The sequence below is a fragment of the Apodemus sylvaticus genome, chromosome 3 (genome assembly GCF_947179515.1).
Source record: "Apodemus sylvaticus chromosome 3, mApoSyl1.1, whole genome shotgun sequence".
Classification (NCBI taxonomy): domain Eukaryota; kingdom Metazoa; phylum Chordata; class Mammalia; order Rodentia; family Muridae; genus Apodemus; species Apodemus sylvaticus.
In genome coordinates, this window is record NC_067474.1 from 22,413,223 (window position 1) to 22,430,474 (window position 17,252).

Here is a 17,252-nt window from a genome sequence, read left to right on the forward strand (position 1 = left end):
CAGAAGAGGGGGTCATCAGGTCACCCTGGAATGAGTTGAACCACTGTGTATGGCTGTTGGGAACTAAATCCATGATCTCTAACAGGGTAACAAGTGCCCTTAACCACTGAGCTGTCTCTCAAGGCACCAAAGTAAGGAATCTTGTAGGGACTGAAAAAAAAATCTCAAAATATTAATACATTTATAAATAAGCTCCCACTCTAAGAAACTCCTTCTCAGAGTTCCTCATTTGTCTCCACACTCCTGCTCTAACAAGGTTTGATGACTGTACCACAGGTCAGACAATTGCAGAGCAAAATTACAGATCATGCACCCCAAAATGCAAGGTCTTATTGGGTGAAAATCATTTTGGTGCACTGGTTCACATGTAAAACTATTGACATCTGGGGATCTGACAGAGTTTCCCTTGTGGAATGAAGTGGGTGGTAACCTTTCTTTAGTGAACAGGAAAGGAAACTGAGAGAAGGTCTTCCTTCCTGCAAAGAGGAAGAGCCACCTCTTCCTCTTTGTAAGGTGTCATGATTCCACAGAGTTGTCTCCAGTGTTAAATTCAGTAGAAATTTGGACTGTTGGTGGGGTGGAATGGTATGGTTTGAATGCTGGATTAGGAGGCAAGTGGGGTGCAAAGGGAATGTTATAGAAATGTAAGCTATGCTTGCATCCCTCTTCTTTCTTATGTCTTAATACTGGAATATTAGTGTCATGTTGCTGCCTGTGTGTGTGGCCCAGCAGGTTTCCATAGTCGCTGTCAGTTGTATTTCATGTTTTGGAGTGTTTAGGGAAGTTTTCAACTAGCAATAATTACTCCTTGAATAAATCTCATGGGCTGCTACCTACTACCACATGCAAAGCTTATGCCTTTTCACTTCGCTGCTCTTCCTCAGGCTTGGAGCCTGTGTCTACTGCCGAAGACAGCCACAGAGAAGCTCTCCATCTCTAACTTACCAGTTTTCTGTCACACCTTCCCTCTTGATTTCATCCACTCTGCTATTATAAGCTTTAAAATACTCTCTACATTTTAGCTGTTCTTTGCTTATAAGGAAAAGACGCTGGATTCCCTGATGCCACACCCAGGTAGTCATCTTCTTGTTTTTGTTGTTGTTGTTTGCTTGTTTTTTAAATTCAGAGCACTTGAGTCTTTTCATCTCTTGAGATGATATTTTATTAGTTCCATGTTGACTTTTATTCTTAAAAACTTTTGTTTGCAGTACTAGTACTTTAGCCTGCCTCTCTTGGTCAGTGGCTTTTCTAACTTGACACTTTTCTTACTGATTTACTTTGCTGCTTTGCAGACTTTTCTGTTTGTTAAGTAGTGCCAAGGAATACTTAGATTCGGTTTGTATGCACTTTTCTATCACATAGGCTTTTAGCACTGTCTGGGTGGTAGACTGCCAGAAAGAATTCTTCAGGTTTTTATAGTTTCTACATAATATCAGTGCCCTGTTGTCTATCCTTGGTTTGGGGGGTTCTTTTATTCACTTTTGCTTATTTATTTATTTATTTATTTACTTACTTACTTACTTACTTATTTATGGAGATAGGATCTCATTTCTGAAATGATTCTGCTCCAAGTTTTTCAATGCTGGTATTGCAGACTTACCTAGTCCTTTTGTTTGCTTGTTTGTTTGTTTGTTTGTCTTGTTTTTCGGGGGAGAGGAGTTCTGTTTTGGTTTTATTGTTGTTTGTTTTTATAGACAGATTTTATATAGCCTGGGCAGGCCTCGGTTTCTTGGTATGGGGAAGGATAACGCTGAAATGATCTTCTTGCTTAGACTTTGCAAGTGCTGGGATTACCAGGCATGTACCAGTTTGCACAGCCCGATTTTTTTATTTTATTTTATTTTTTTAGTTAAGGTCTCCCTTTTGTAACATAAGTTGGCCTCAACTTCAGATTCTCCTGCCTCTGTCTCCTGAACACTGAGATTACTGGCTTGTACCTTGGGTCTTTCAAGACATTCATTTGGTTTCATTTTACAGATGAACAAAAGGTCAGATGTGTTGTTTAGAAAGACTTATTTTTAGTACTCATGGAACAAAGACCTTGGGCTGTTCAATACTGGTGGCCTGCTTCATTCCCATTTGCTATCTCTCCCCACCTGCCTCATTTGTTACCTTTACCTCACTATACATCCTGGGTAATCTGGGACTTGCTGTATAGATCAGGCTAGCCTCAAACTCCTAGAGATCACCTGCCTCTGCTTTGTTACCTTTACCTCACTATACATCCTGGGTAATCTGGGACTTGCTGTATAGATCAGGCTAGCCTCAAACTCCAGAGATCACCTGCCTCTGCTTTCCAAGTGTTGGAATTAAAGGGGTGTATCACCATGATAGGCCCCTCAATTTTGCTTTTAATAGCTATGATAAAGTTATGCTTCTACCAATTATCTTAACAGGTATCGCTGATAGTGACTTTGTCAATGACCAAACTGGGAGAGAAAGGATGAATATTGATGGCTGTGTTATTGCAGCCAACTCCTTGAAGGCAGGATGGTGCCTGGCACCACCAGTGCTTTCATGAATGATAAATGTGTGATACGTAGGTTTTGCTAGGCATACAGCATGGCATTTACCAAATTATTCTTCATTTCTAGAAATTGTAAAGGGCACAGAGATTGGTGAGTTTCGTGTAAATGGGGAATATAGGATATATTAATTTTCTGTTGTTATTATAACAAGCTACCAGAAAATTAACAGCTCAAACAAAACAAATTTATTTTAGTATTCAACAGTTCAGATCGATGATATGTCTGTCTTGGCAAAAGCCAAGCCTTTGGCAAGGCTGGCTCTATTCTGGAAAGACCTTTCTCTTACAGGTTGTCTGCAGAGCTTAGTTCCAATAGCTATAACAGCAGCAGGGCTCCTGTCTCTGTTTCTTTGATGGTTGTCATTTGAGGGCTTTTCCCAGCTTTCCATAACCATACCCATAACCATAACCATATCCAATTAATATAGAGAGAGTACGTGCACTGATTTTTTTTTTCTGTCTTCAAAGATAGTAATAGACAGTTGTCCACATTTTTTCTTGTGTCCTGTCTTTCTTTTTTGTTTGTTGATTTGGTTTGGGGGAAGGTTTTTGTTTGTGGATTTGTTTTTTGAGACAGAGTTTCTCTATGTAACAGCTCTGGCTGTCCTGGAACTTGGCTTTGTAGACCAGGCTGGCCTCAAACTCAGAGATCTACTCAGCTCTAGCTCCTGAATGCTACTATTAAAGCTATGCACCACCATGCCTAGGCCATGTCCTGACTTTTTAAATCTTCTTGTGTCTTCCATCTCCGGTTAATCTAGGTGTCTCCACCCTAAAAGATGCATGTAATTACATTGGGTCTACCTAGATAACCAAACTAACCTTTCCTTCTCCCAGTCTTGTTTTGGTTTTGCTTTTGTTGGTTGTTGTTGTTACTTTCTAGGTCTCACTATGTTGTCATTTCTGGTCTTATGCTTGCAGCCATTCCACCTTCTTCAGCCTCTCAGTGCTGGACTGACTGTCATTTATCACCAAGTCGAGGTGCTGTAACTGGATATATAGGGCAGTCTGTCTGCTGTTGTAACTCATTGTACAACTTACAATGAACTTCAGTATCCATGAAGAAATGCAGTTTTTTAGTTGGGGGTTAGGTAGCTATCATAGTACAACACTGCTCACAACTAAGTTGGATTTTAGACTCTGGCCTTTCTGACTCCAGAATCTGCAATTTCCCCTGTATTGTAAAGATTCCTATGCTTCCTCCAAAGCTCCTTATCAAATTGTCTTTTATGAGTTTGCTAATGTCTTGGTTTGTTGTGTTGCTGTTTGATGCTGCATAGTCCTTGAGTTCCTTTAAAGAAATAGTACCTGCACTCATGCAAGCCAGGAGTGATGGTGCATGCCTCTAATCCTAGCACTCAGGAGGCCAAGGCAGGCAAATCTCTGTGAGGTTAAGGCTAGCCTGGTCTACAGACTTCCAGGATAGCCAGGGCTACACAGAGAAATCTTGTCTTGAAAAACCAGTTTTTAAAGAAGAAGAAAAAAAAATGTTCAATTGGGCTTACATTCTAAGAGAGTTAGTGTTAGAGTTCATGATGACAGAGCAAAGGCATCTGCACAGGAGCAGCCGAGAATTACATGTTGATTCACACTGTCAGGCAGAGATGGAGGGAGAGCACAGAGAATGCCTTTCTTTTGTAACCTCAGAGCCTACCAGCCACCCCCCCTCCCCACCCCACCCCACCCCATGCACTTCTTCCAACAAGAACAAGGCCACACCTCCTCAGTCTTCCCATTCAATTCCACCAGCTGGGTGCCAAGTATTCAAACCTACAAGCTTATGGGTGCCAATCTCATTCAGACCACCACAATGTGTGACTATGAATTTCTGTCATTTCCTTAAATGTTTCTGTAAGTATCTCACATTTGTTTTAAAAACCAACCCAGATTTAACCCTGCTGCCTATTGTCCAAATAATACAGATTTAAAAACCAAACAAGCCATTTCTTGCCCTCTATGTGTCCTAATATATTGATTTCCTTCTCCAGCCCCCAGGACATTTCTGCTTACCTTCTTTGTGAGCATGTGGTACTTTTAAGTAGTTTCTATGGCTTGTCTTTAGTGTTCCCAGCCTGTCTCGTGTTTGTTGTACTTAGCATTTTTTTAACTTCTTTTTTTATATCTAAATGGTTTGTATAAATGTCCTCATATTAAGATGACTAACAGTGTTTTTGTCCATCAGTCCATCATCATCTCTTTTTCAATGTATGTGTGTGTTTCTTTGTATGGGTGCATGTGTGTAAATTCGTGGGCATATGCATATGGAAGTCAGAAGTTAACAGTGGATGCCTTCATTTCTCTCCACCTAGGTTTTTCTTGGGAGAGAGTGTTTTTGTCTTTTTGATACAGAGTCTCCTGATGAAGCTGGAGCTCACCAGATTGGTTAGACTGGTTAGCCAGGACGTTGCAGGGATCCTCGGTCTCTGCTATCTGTCCCATACCCACACCTTGCACATGTTGTCACTATGTCAGGAAATTTAGTTCTTGGTCCTCTAGCTCTTGCCAGTCTTTCTGCTCCCTTCTTCCTTGGTATTCCCTGAGCCTCAGGGGTAGGGGTTATGTTGTAGATGTATCCATTGGAACTGAGTACTTCATGGTCAGTTGTTTGCTACATTTTGATAAGGAATGGATTCCTATCATTTTTTATGTAATCCATTACAATATTTTAAAATTTATTTTGAGTCAATAATTTGAAAAATGAAATGTTTTGTATGTAATCATTGAAAAATGTGAATTTATTTCTGGTCTTAGGTACCACTTTTAGATAGACAAGGATTAAGACATAGATGACAAGCATATGGCGTTTATAGCTCATCTCACACAGGAAGCAATAATATGAATATCACATTTCCCAAGATATGTCACCTGGACATTATAGAACATTATAAAGGCTATTGTTTTGTGGGATTAAAATATAAATCTCTGAGTTTTTGGTTTGTAAAACTGATATAGTCTGCCACATGCCTGTTCAAGTTCCATTTCTTCTCTCTAACTTCATAGCAGTGTTTGAATTCAAGTGTCAGTTAAATGTCTCTCTTATTTATTTACTGCTTGTATGCTAGTGTAAGTAGTATATTCATGCTTGGTATGCTGACACATGCCTGTAATTCGAGCATCTCAGAAACTGATTTTAAGTTAGAAGCCACTTTAGAGTGTATATAGTACTGACTATATCAAGACCTTATCTCAAAATGAATTCACTAAACTGTATTGAAGACAGGCATTTGTCCATTTTTAGCAATAACTGCTATGCACCTAGAAGTCAAAGGGTGCCACAAGTCCCTTTTGTTATTTTGACCTACGCCACACTCTTGGGCACTTTCCAAGAGTATTTATAATTAGAAGATTTTGATTGGTGTGGTGTCTCCACTGTATGACCTTGGTTAAGCTCAGATCTCTGCATCTTAAATAATGCCAAATTTACATACTTCACTGGATTTTTGTTTTTGTTTTTGAGCCTGATGTAAAACTATGTACAGGTGCTTTATAAACCACAAAGTGGCTTAATAATAGTACTTCAAGTTAATTGTTCCCTTCATTGAGCCTCCTAAAATTAAATTAGTGGGGCAAGTTTTGCCTATTTAAAAAGACTAGTTTGCTGATTTCAATCTAACTCCTTGAGTTGAAAACAAGATGATTACAAAATAGCTATTTTGATCTTGCTGTCCTTTGTATTTAATAAACTTGAAAAGTTTTATTTCTGTCTCAGGTGTCTTCCTGAACTACGCGAGATCTGAAAGACTATCAGAGAAAGACATTCCAGTTTTTACCAGTCTATGGAAACCAGTAGTAGGGCAACAGTCACCCTCTACCTGGACTTCCTCTGGGCTTACTTTTATGGTGGGCTGGCTACTTTTATATCAACTTAACACAAGCTAAAATCTTTTGGGAAACAGGACTTTAATTGAAAAACAAATCTCTGTAAGATTGGCTTATAGGGAAGTTTATAGTGTATTTTCTTAGTGATTGATGTGGGAGAGCCTAGCCCATTTTATGTGGTACCTCTTCCAGGCTGGTAGTGCTGGGTACTGTACGAAAGCAGGCAGAGCAAGCTATGAGTGAGCAAAGCCTTCTAGCAAGCAGCACTCCTCCTTGGCCTCGACACAGGTTCCTGTCTTCAGGTCCCTCCTTGTGTCCCTGACCTTACTTCCCTGGATAAGGTGACAAAACCTTAAGTAAGATGGGGTGACTACAATCTAGAACATGAAATAAACCTTTTCCTCCTCTAGTTGCTTTTGTACATGGCTTTATTAGAGCAATAGAAACCATAAGACACTACATGAAGGATTTCTTTCATTTTTGAACCCCTTTAAAAGAAGGAGGCTTGTAGGTCTACAGATGTTTTGTAGAAATGAATCTGTAGGTAGAGCTATCACATCTGTTTGGCTAAAGCAAAACTCCCCCAGTTTCAAAGGGGGAAGTAAAAGTGTGCATAGCCCTAATCACTTCTGCTTAAAACTTTACTTCAGACGGTAGATTAACAGAATGACTTATCAGTTATAAATTAAAACAAATAATTGTATGTCTGATCCTTGTATCCTAATTTCATCAATGGAATTGTGCAGTAATTGCTATTATACTTTTTTAGATGTCCTTTGTAACACCATGCATAGTGTTAGTTTTTAAAATTTTCTGCAGTTAAATCATAATTAAATCTGTTTCTGATCCTCTTAGTCTACTTAAACAAGATGTTAGCAAAAACCTTGGCTAGTTCACAGAATTTAGAGGAAGATAGTAGAATCAAGTTCCAAAATGGGCACGATCGAGGAAATAGGCCACAGCCAGATTCATGGTATCGTACAGCCTGCTTAAAAAGACATGCGTTCATGCCAGTGACTGTTGGGCTCTTTCATCTGTGTTGTGACAACTGTGGACTGTTCTCCCAATGACCCTTGGTATTGTAGCACCCTCTCTTAAGATTCCAAGTTCTGAGCAGCAGTATCTGATTGGCCAGTCTGTCAGTTTTCCGTCTTAGCTTCCAAGGAGATGAGAGGTGGTCAGCCCCCAGAGCACTGGGATGTCTGTCAGCACACCCGGCACTTTACCTGTGGTCTTCAGGGTTGCTACTGGTAGTTTGTACATTTGTATCAGAAGCCAGATTCCTGGATCAGCTACTATTCGCATTTGAATTTTTATAGATGTTGCCAGAAGACCTTTGTAAATTGAGTGTGTTTAATCTGAACTTCTTGTATATGTCATGGTCTTAAATTTAGCAAGCTAATTTTAGCATTAATTATGTGGATTAATTAACTAACCTATATTTTCCTAATTTAGCAATTTGTTTTTGTTACTGTTACTTTTTTTGGTACATGAAATAGTTTATTTTGCTTACAGCTTTTAATTTTGCAGCAAACCATTTATGTCCTAACATACTTCTTATAGGCCATATCCAATAGATTTTATTCCATAGTAATAATATATGTATCTACCTTGATTTCCATAGAAACCAAGAATGGTTTCTTTTTAAACTACTTAATTTTGAGACAGTGTCTATCTGTGTAGTCCAGGCTGAGCATGAGCCCTCAATGATCTTGCATTCTAAAGTTATAAGAATGCAGCATCATGTCTACATTTGTGTTATTTCTTTTGCTTCATTTCCCAACTCTGGAAGCTTTTATTTAATAGGTCTAGAATAGAATACAGATGGCCTCACTTTTTTTCCATATTATTTTTTGAGACTGGGTTTTACTGTGTAACCTGTGACAGACTCAAACTTGCATTTTTACCACCTTATCCTCCAGGTACTGGGCTCACAGGTATGTGCCACTTTGTTGCACAGCTATTTTTTTCAGGTTAAAAAAAAAAAAGCTTTTTAAGATTTCTCATGATTGATTCATTTTATCATGAACCTTAGCAAAAGTAGTATGGATGAGATCTTTCAATACAAGTGAGTTGGATTAGATACTACACTATTTCCATTGTAGTTTGTGATGATGTGTGTAGAGAGGTCAGAGGATAATCTTGGGTGTCCTTCCTCAGGAACTTCCCTTGTTTTGAATCCTTTGAAAAAGGATCTCACTAACCTGGAACTCACTGATTAGACTAGGCTGGCCGACCAGGGAGCCAGCTCCTGAGAGCCTCCTCCAGTGCTGAGTTTACAAGCACATGCCACCATATTTGGCCTTTTAACATGTGTAAACTCATGCTCCTCAGATTCTCCTGCTTGCATTGCAAGTACTTTACCCATCGAGACATCTCCCCAGCCCCTCCAAGGTTTCTTTTAGACAAGGCACAGAGTATGCTACATTTTACATAGTAACCTGGGGCTCAGAAATTTGTACAAGCAGTACTCATCCTAACCTTGTACAGTCAGGTTTAACATTCTGTTCTAGTTCATTTTGTGTTGGCTGTGACTCACCTAAGTTGAGCTCATGACCTAGCTAGTTATACTTAGAATTCTAAGACCATTATCCTGGGGCTGGAGAGATAATTCAGTAGTTAGAGCACATGCTGCTCTTCCAGAGGACCCAAGTGTAATTCCCAGCTCCCACATCAGGTGGCTCACAGCTTCCGGTAACTCCAGCTCCAGGAGTGTCTGATCCCTCTGGTGTCTTCAAGCACCTGCACGCAGAGACACAACAAACACATAATTTAAAATAATTTTTAAAATATTTAAAATTATTGTCTTAGGGTTTTGAAGAGATCCTATGACCACAGAAACTCTTATAAAGAAATTTAATTAGGACTTAATTAAAATGTAAGTGGGGCTTGCTTATAGTTTAAAAGGTTTAGTCCATTATCATCATAGAGAGAAGCATGAGAGTGTGCAGGAGACATGGTGCTGGAAATGGAGCTGAGAGTTCTACATCTTCATCTACAGAAAGCAGAAGGGGACTGTGTGACACACTGGGTATAGCTTGAGCATAGGAGACCTCCAAGCCTGCTCCTGCAGTGACACACTCCCTCCAACAAGGCCACACCTCCTAATAGCGCCATTTCCTATGGGCCAAGCATATTCAAACACATGGTCTCTGAGGGCCATTCTTATTTAAACCACCACAGTTATCCTGGATGACATTATATGTTGAGAAGCAGGGGTACTTTGTCCTGGTTTTTCTCTAACACTGGTCAGTTACTCTGATTGAAGCAAACCAGTGGAGAAAGTCGAATGAGTTGCAAGCAAGACAGGGACAGGCAGAGTATTAATCTGAAAATATTTATTTGCCTTACTTGCTATTAAACACATAAGTTACTCCCTAAGAAAGGTTCTAAATGCTTTTGTTTTCCATTTTTTGTTCATTTGTTTTTATTATATTGGGGTGTGTGTGTGTGTGTGTGTGTGTGTGTGTGTGTGTGTGTGTCTACACCACATTCAGGCTAGGGGACTGTGAAGGTCAGAAGAGGTGTTGCACCTTATACTTATGAGCTGCTGTGTGTGTGCTGTCAACTGAACCTGGGCCCTCTGCAAGAGCAGTAAGTGCTCTTGACCACTGAGCCTTCCTTTTTAGTCCTATCTTCTGATTTTGAATTAAATTATGCCTAGTTGTAAAATTACGCTTAAACTAAGCTTTTCTGCACTTAACCTAGATTCTAGATTTCCAACTTCACCAACTGAATTTGGTTTATCTTACTGAAGGATGTTTTTAATCATGCCAAGTTATCAGTCAGAGTTCACCTGGCTGACAGGAATCAGCCAAAATTTGAACAAAGCAGAAGCAAAATCAAGAATCCTTTTTCTACTGGCTATGGAGTAGAGAAAAAATTAAGGAACACGGTAAAGGACTGAGGGTGTGGCACCATTAAAACTGCCTAGTATGCACAGAACCTTGGGTTTATCCCCAGCTATAATAACATCTCTGACTGAGGAACTGGCTATAGATTGTCTTCTGAAACATCAGCTTGTGAGTGACTACTTGTATTGGCATAGCAGGAGCAAGAGATGGTAAACTAACCCTCCCCTTCTACCTCTTCACTCCCACATCCCTGGCAGAGTTTTATGTAGCAGAGATGGACAAAAAATGGAATATTACTGGTAAGAGTTAGAAAATACCTTATTTGTGTAAGCTAATATAGTAAAAATGAAAAAAGTATTACAGGAAGTGAAAAACATTCTAAAGAATGGGCACTTCAAATGCAGGCTCTTTATTTTTAAATTATATATATATATATAAAACTACAAAGATCCAAAAGGTCTGAAACTTGGCTGTGGAGATGAGAAATGTCTTCATCCAGCATCAGTACAGAGCTCCTGAAGTGTTTCTGCTCTGTGCTAGAGTCTTCAGTGAGTACAGAAGGAGGAGAGCAGGGAGTTTCTTTGCAGTGGACAAATCTGACAGTGTATCAACCAAGATGAACAGTTACTCTTTTGATGTGTTAAAAATAAAAATCTAGCCTGGCGTGGTGTTGCAAGCCTGTAATCCCAGCACTTGGGAGGCAGAGGCAGGCAGATTTCTGAGTTCAAGGCCAACCTAGTCTACAGAGTGAGTTCTAGGACAGCCAGGGCTATACAGAGAAACACTGGCTCAAAAAAACCTAAAAAAAATAATAAAATAAATAAAATAAAAATCTTCTCCATGGACTTCTTCGCAAACACTCATGACCCAAACCTAGTCATGACAAAAATGAAATTCCAACAAGAAATTCACTACAGAGCAGCTGAGCAGTATCCCCCAAACCGGGCAAGGAAAGGTGAAAATTCCATCTACCATGGCCCAGGAGCTCACTGGCCTGGAGCCCAAGGAAACATGTTAACAAATGCTTCACATGCCTGAATGGTATCCTCAAGTCAAAGACTAAGAAAAGGAAAATGGGGATTTTGAGGACCTAAAGGCAAAGGGGCTTGCTTCACAGGTACGCACGCCTCAGCACTGGGAACAAAGAACAGGAGTAACTACCTGCTCTCCGCTGCCTATTCATTGTGGACCCTGGGCTAAGAGCCGCTGGGTACATAGTGTGTCTGTCTATGGCTTTGACAACCCTGCTCATAAAGGCCCTTCAGAGAAGCCTGACGTCATGTGGTGGCCAGAGTCCAGGTTTGCTTTTTTGGAGTGCATGCCACACCCAGGGAGAGCAAGATAGTAACAGAAGCCTGTCAAGGTTCCCCTCCAGCCTTGAATGGGAAGGATATTGTGTTCTCCCCAGAAGCCAAATAATAAGATCAATTGTTTGTAACAGTTAACCAGAAAGTGTCCATATTTTAAAAATTAGAATGCGTTACTCATTTTATGGATACTGTCATAGAACATGTGGTACTGAAGACTTGAGGACAAGTTAAGGTGGAGGACATGGTCACTGGGTAGCAGGACACTTAAGTAGAACTGTTCAAGCAGGACGTGTGTGTAGCATGTGTGTGTACAGTAATGAGAGTCTGAGGCAGGAGATTACAATTTGGGGCTAAACATGGTCCATCCAGTAAAATCCTATTTCAAAAGTAAAAATAATTTTAACGTACAAAGGTAGCTATGTAAGTGATGTTGGCAGAGGCGCACGTAGACACTCATTTGAAGCTCTGTGCTTTGCTCATTTCTCTACCTTGAGTGCATCCTAGAAGTAGTCCCATGTTCTGTCACCATGTTCTGTCACCATGTTCACCCTGACAGAAGATAGATGATTCGCATGGCAGGGCTGAGGTCTTTATGACATCTTATACCCCACCCTCCAAAAAACAAATTTTTCAAGATATATGGCTGTGAAGTCCAGATTTGCCTAATACTATGTAACCCAGGCTGGCTTCAAACTCACAGCAATTCTCCTGCTTCAGCCTCTCATACGCTGGGATTACAGGCATCACCAGCACAGTTTTTTATTGATTCTTTAGCAGCCTTTCAACTCTGTCAGTGTACTTGGTTTTAATGCTTTCCATTTGGCAGGGCCTTACATTGTTCACCGCCATTTTTTTTTTTGGTAATGTGGCATTAATGTTTTTATTTCTGTGGCCAAGTAGTAGGACCTAGAGCATAGCGGGTGAACACTCAATAAAGAGTTTTCATCTTTCTTTTTGGGGAGTTATTTCATGGTGTTTGGGTTTTTTTAAAGATTTATTTATTATTTATTTATTTATTTAACGTATATGAGTACACCATTGCTCTCTTCAAACACACCAGCAGAGGGCATCAGATCTCATTACAGATGGTTGTAAGCCACCATGTGGTTGCTGGGAATTGAACCCAGAACCTCTGGAAGAGCAGTTGATGCTCTTAACCTCTGAGCCATCTCTCCAGCGCTGTAGGCTGGTTGTTTCTCTTGTTTATAGCAGCCTTCCTGGCTTTCTTCCCTATGTCTTTGTTTCTTTAATCTTGTTTAGTTCTTGTTTGTTCTTTGTGATTTTGTATAGTTTGGAGGTAAGATAAGGTCCCTTACAGCCCAGGCTGGCCTCCTCAAACTCTAGTCAAGAATGAACTTAAACTTAATGATCCTTTGCCTCTGTCTCTAGTGCTGGTGTTATGATGTGTATCACCATGCTTGTCTCTTTTATTAGCACAAAGAAATGTATGAAATAGCAGATTTTGTTGCATTTTTGTGCATGTTTAGAACACATATTGATCATATTCACCTTGTTTTCCTTCTCTTTCTTCCTCTTCTCTAATAATCCTTTTCTTTTTTTCTTTCTTTTTTATTTTTGCCCGTTGATAGGACATACCAGAAAAGAAGTAACGCTTGTCTTTCCAAGTCTGATTTATTTTGTCTAACATGATCCTTTCCAGTTGTGCCTAACCTTAATCTTTACTAATACTCCACTATGTAGCTACATCCCACATTTTCCTTTCTCTATGAGGCCACCTATCTTTAGATTTAGTCTGCATCTCAATTCCAGATTAGTTTATCTTGAAATTCTTAAGATATCCGCAGTGCCCTCTTTCCAGGTAAGGTAGTGGGTTGAAACTTTGTCTTGTGTCTTTAGGGACCATATCTGCTCAGCTTGCTATCACCAGCCGCCAGAGTAGTGTGCACCAGAAAATTAATTAATAATAAAGTTAAATTTAAAAAACAATTGGGGCTGTCAGAGTTTGAATCACCAACCAAAGAATATACACAGGCCAGACAGACCTCGGCCTCCCTACACATCTGTAGCAGATGTGCAGCTTGGTCTTCATGTGGGTCCAGAACAACTGGCGTGGGGCTGTCCGAAAAGCTGCTGCCTGTCTGTGGGATGTGTTCTTCTAGCTGTGCTGCCTTGTGGCCCCAGTGGAAAAGGAAGTGCCTAGCCACACAGAGACCTGAAGTGCCAGGGCAGAGGGTATGGGGGAAGGATTGTGGGAGGGGGTGACGGGGGGGGGGGGGGGGGCAGTGAATGGGATGTGAAGTAAATAAGTAAATAATTAAATCAAATTAAATTTTAAAAATAATGAAGACTGCTCTTCTGGATGGGAACAATATCGGAGCCTGCTAACAGCATGCACACAGTTCTGAAGATACTTTCCTTAGCCCGAAGATGATATGTTTTGAAAAGCTGGTATTTAGAGACACTAACATAAACATTTTTAAAGAGATATTCTTAAAATATACCTTTAAAACTTTTGACTGGCCTAGATAAATTTGGGTAGAAATTTTTTATTTTCTATTTCTATATTTATCTTGAAAAATCTTTAATGCTCGCATTGAATTTTTGAATTTTCAGCATACTTTTAAATTTTGTTATTTGAACCAGTGATATTCCTTTGAGAGAACACTGTTCTCTCTTTATCTGTTTAGTTTTATTATTTTTTCCGTGTGTGTGTGTGTGTGTGTGTGTGTGTGTGTGTGTGTTAGTATTAGTGGATACCAGATCTAGGACTTTGTGCATGTTAGGCAACAACCACACAAATCACAGCCCCCGATAGGATTTTCTCTTTCTCATTTTATAGATAGGAAAATTGAGCTGAATTTTTATAATATTTTTGTTCAGGATTTATGAGTTTAAAACTAAAAAAGATTTTAAAGTTAAATTAAAATGAAAGACTAATGAATATTTATTATAATGAAGTTATATATAGTAAGACTGTTTCTAGAAAAGCTTTTGTCTGGTTTCAAAATAAAATTCTAATATTTAAATTACACTTGCATTTCTACTATAGGGTCTGTATAAATTGAATCACTTTAACATTTATAGTTCTAATCCTAGATTCTCAGGAGACTGAGACTGGAAGATTAGTGTAAATTCAAGGACAGCCTAGGCTACCTAGCAAGATAGTGTCTTAGAATACCAAAATTAAACAAGCTTAAGCCTAGGCTAGGTTGTTGATTCACTGGAGTCTTGTTTTCCACCCCACCCCTTCCTTTCTTCCTGTTCTCCTGTAGGACCAGTGTACAATGCAAATTTGTGCTAGTTAGCAGTGGCCTGGCACTTTCCATACCCCTGACTTTTCCCTTCATATTTTGAACATAAGATGTTTGTCTTGTGAAACATAGAATCATCACCATTTTTTTTCTTTTTTCTCTTTTTTTCATTTTTTTTGAGACAGAGTTTCTCTGTATAGCCCTGGCTGTCCTGGAACTCACTCTGTAGACCAGGCTGGCCTCGAACTCAGAAATCCATCTGCCTCTGCCTCCCAGAGCGCTGGGATTACAGGTGTGCGCCACCACCGCCTGGTTACCAATTTTTAAGACTCTTGAAATTACCAGAAATCCTAAAATAACTCATTGGATTCTTAGGAATCACGTGTTTCTTACAAAGGGCTCCTTGCCCAAAATCTCTTAAGGACTAAGTAGGTAAAACTTCAAGCCTTAAGGCCAACCTACAAGCCAGGCAGTGGTGGTGCAAGGCTGTAATCCCAGCACTCTGGGAGGCAGAGGCAGGTGGATTTCTGAGTTCGAGGCCAGCCCGGTCTACAGAATGAGTTCCAGGACAGTCAGAGCTACACAGAGAAACCCTGTCTCGGGGAAAAAAAAAAAAAAAAAAAAAAAAAAAGTTCCACTACAGATTCTCTGCGGTGGAACTTTGGGAATCTGATTTTTAATGTGCCTTGGTGGTGTTTGCTACAGACATGGTCTTTAGGTACTTGGTTCTCACAGTACTATGTCCTACAAAGAGAACAATCAATGACTTGGACCCTAAGTTAAATTAGAAGAATAAAATAAAAGGCTGGAGTAGGAGGATTGCTTCGCTTTGAGTTCAGAGACAGCCTATACTACCAAAACCAGGACAGGAAAAAAAGAGACGCAAACTTAATGGTCACAGCACTATTAATGCATCATTTGTGCTAAACAGAGGTCATGATGCCTAACTCAGGGCTTCAAAGTGGAGTATTAAAGTGGAGCTTGGCAGGATGGCAATACCTCCAGGAAGCCTGCTAACCTGACTTGGAGCTCTGAGCCCTCCTGGTGGAAGCAGAAAGCCAATCGCTGCAAGTCGTCCTTTGACCACCGCCATGCACCATGGCACACTCTGACATACAGACACATGCACACCGCAGAGAGTATTTTCCACATCACATGTTCTGGAAGAAGATGACTAAATCTCAGATCTTTTCCCCAAGGAGCTTTGTTTATAAAAGAGACGAAACTAGGCATTTAAATAACTGAAAAGTCCATTAAAGATCACATCCAGCTAAGGAAGAAAGGCATTAATGGCATGAATGGAAGTGATCAGCCGTACAGAGCTCAAGAAGAGGTAGGAGGTGGTGGTTGTGAACTGTTTGCTGAGGAAAGCAGAGTCTTTGCCTTCTAAACACACCTGTCAGTTTCGCATTGTCAAAATACTGCTGCTTTGGGTTTTCTCCTTTTTCTGAAGCCATCTCAAACAAAGCTAGCGTTGAGGTTTAGCTTTCTAACTGCTCCATGTGGCACTGTGAGTTTGCTGAACAAGACCAAGTTCTCCTCCTGTGGGAGATGTGGGTGTTTGAATGTGAGACTCTTGAAGGTTTGTCCACTGAAGGAAGGATTCAATACAAAGAGGAGCCTCACTGTGGAGAGAAAGGGCTGGCCAGCTCTCGGGGCCTACAGGAAAGGCTGGGCCCTACCCGTGAGGAGCAGGGCCAGTGCTCTAGGATTGAAGGGCCTCAGGCAGCACAGATGTTTGGAGGGAGCTTAGCCCGAAGAAGTGAAACATTTGGTAAAAATCTGTTGGATTTAGACTTTTTAGTTAAATTACATAATAAACGAGTTCTAGAGTTTCTCTGTGTTCTAAGTGCATTATGTATTAACTGATTTAATTCACCCAACGCTGTGATAAACATGCATTCTTATCCCCATTTTATAAATGACAACACATGTCTTCTCCAGCTGACTGGGTGCTGCTGCGAGGACTGCTGAGACCTAGTTGCTGTTCTAGAGCTCCAGCTGCCACGCCTCCTTGTGGGGAACACTAATGAGCAGGGAAGGGCAAGGGTTGTCTTAGGAAACTGACACATGCGAACAATGACCCACTCTTCACAGCAGCAAAAGCCCTTGCTGCTACTGTTCTAAGGTCAGTCTTAATTTCTGTGGGTTATTTCTTCTCTGACTGTTCATTCATGTTTTAATTTCCAGGTGTTGGTAAATCGTGCTTATTGCTACAGTTTACAGACAAGAGGTTTCAGCCGGTACATGACCTCACAATTGGTAAGTTTTCTGAAAGAAAAAACATTAAATGTTTTGAATAGCTTATATATAGTATACTAAGTGGGTCCATTGAACAAGCAGTGAAACTAGATTTGTTGTTGTGCAGAATTTAGTCTCTATTGCATTTAGAAATAAATATATAATAAAAATAAATATTAACTTTTTGTACAGGATTAGAATATGAAGGACATTAATATTAAATTTTTAATTCTATTTGATTATGAATTATATTTTTAAGAGACAAAGCTGCACTACGGTGGGCACTTAT

At 40.0% G+C, this 17,252-nt stretch overlaps 1 protein-coding gene across 1 annotated transcript in view; it reads left to right on the top strand.

Annotated features, from left to right (window-relative positions):
- Positions 1 to 17,252, top strand: part of Rab2a (RAB2A, member RAS oncogene family) — a 62,693-nt gene that overhangs the window by 3,284 nt on the left and 42,157 nt on the right. The window contains exon 2 of the mRNA XM_052176044.1: positions 16,913 to 16,984. Within this exon, the coding sequence (XP_052032004.1) occupies positions 16,913 to 16,984 (72 nt within the window). The remainder of the gene's footprint in view (positions 1 to 16,912; positions 16,985 to 17,252) is intronic.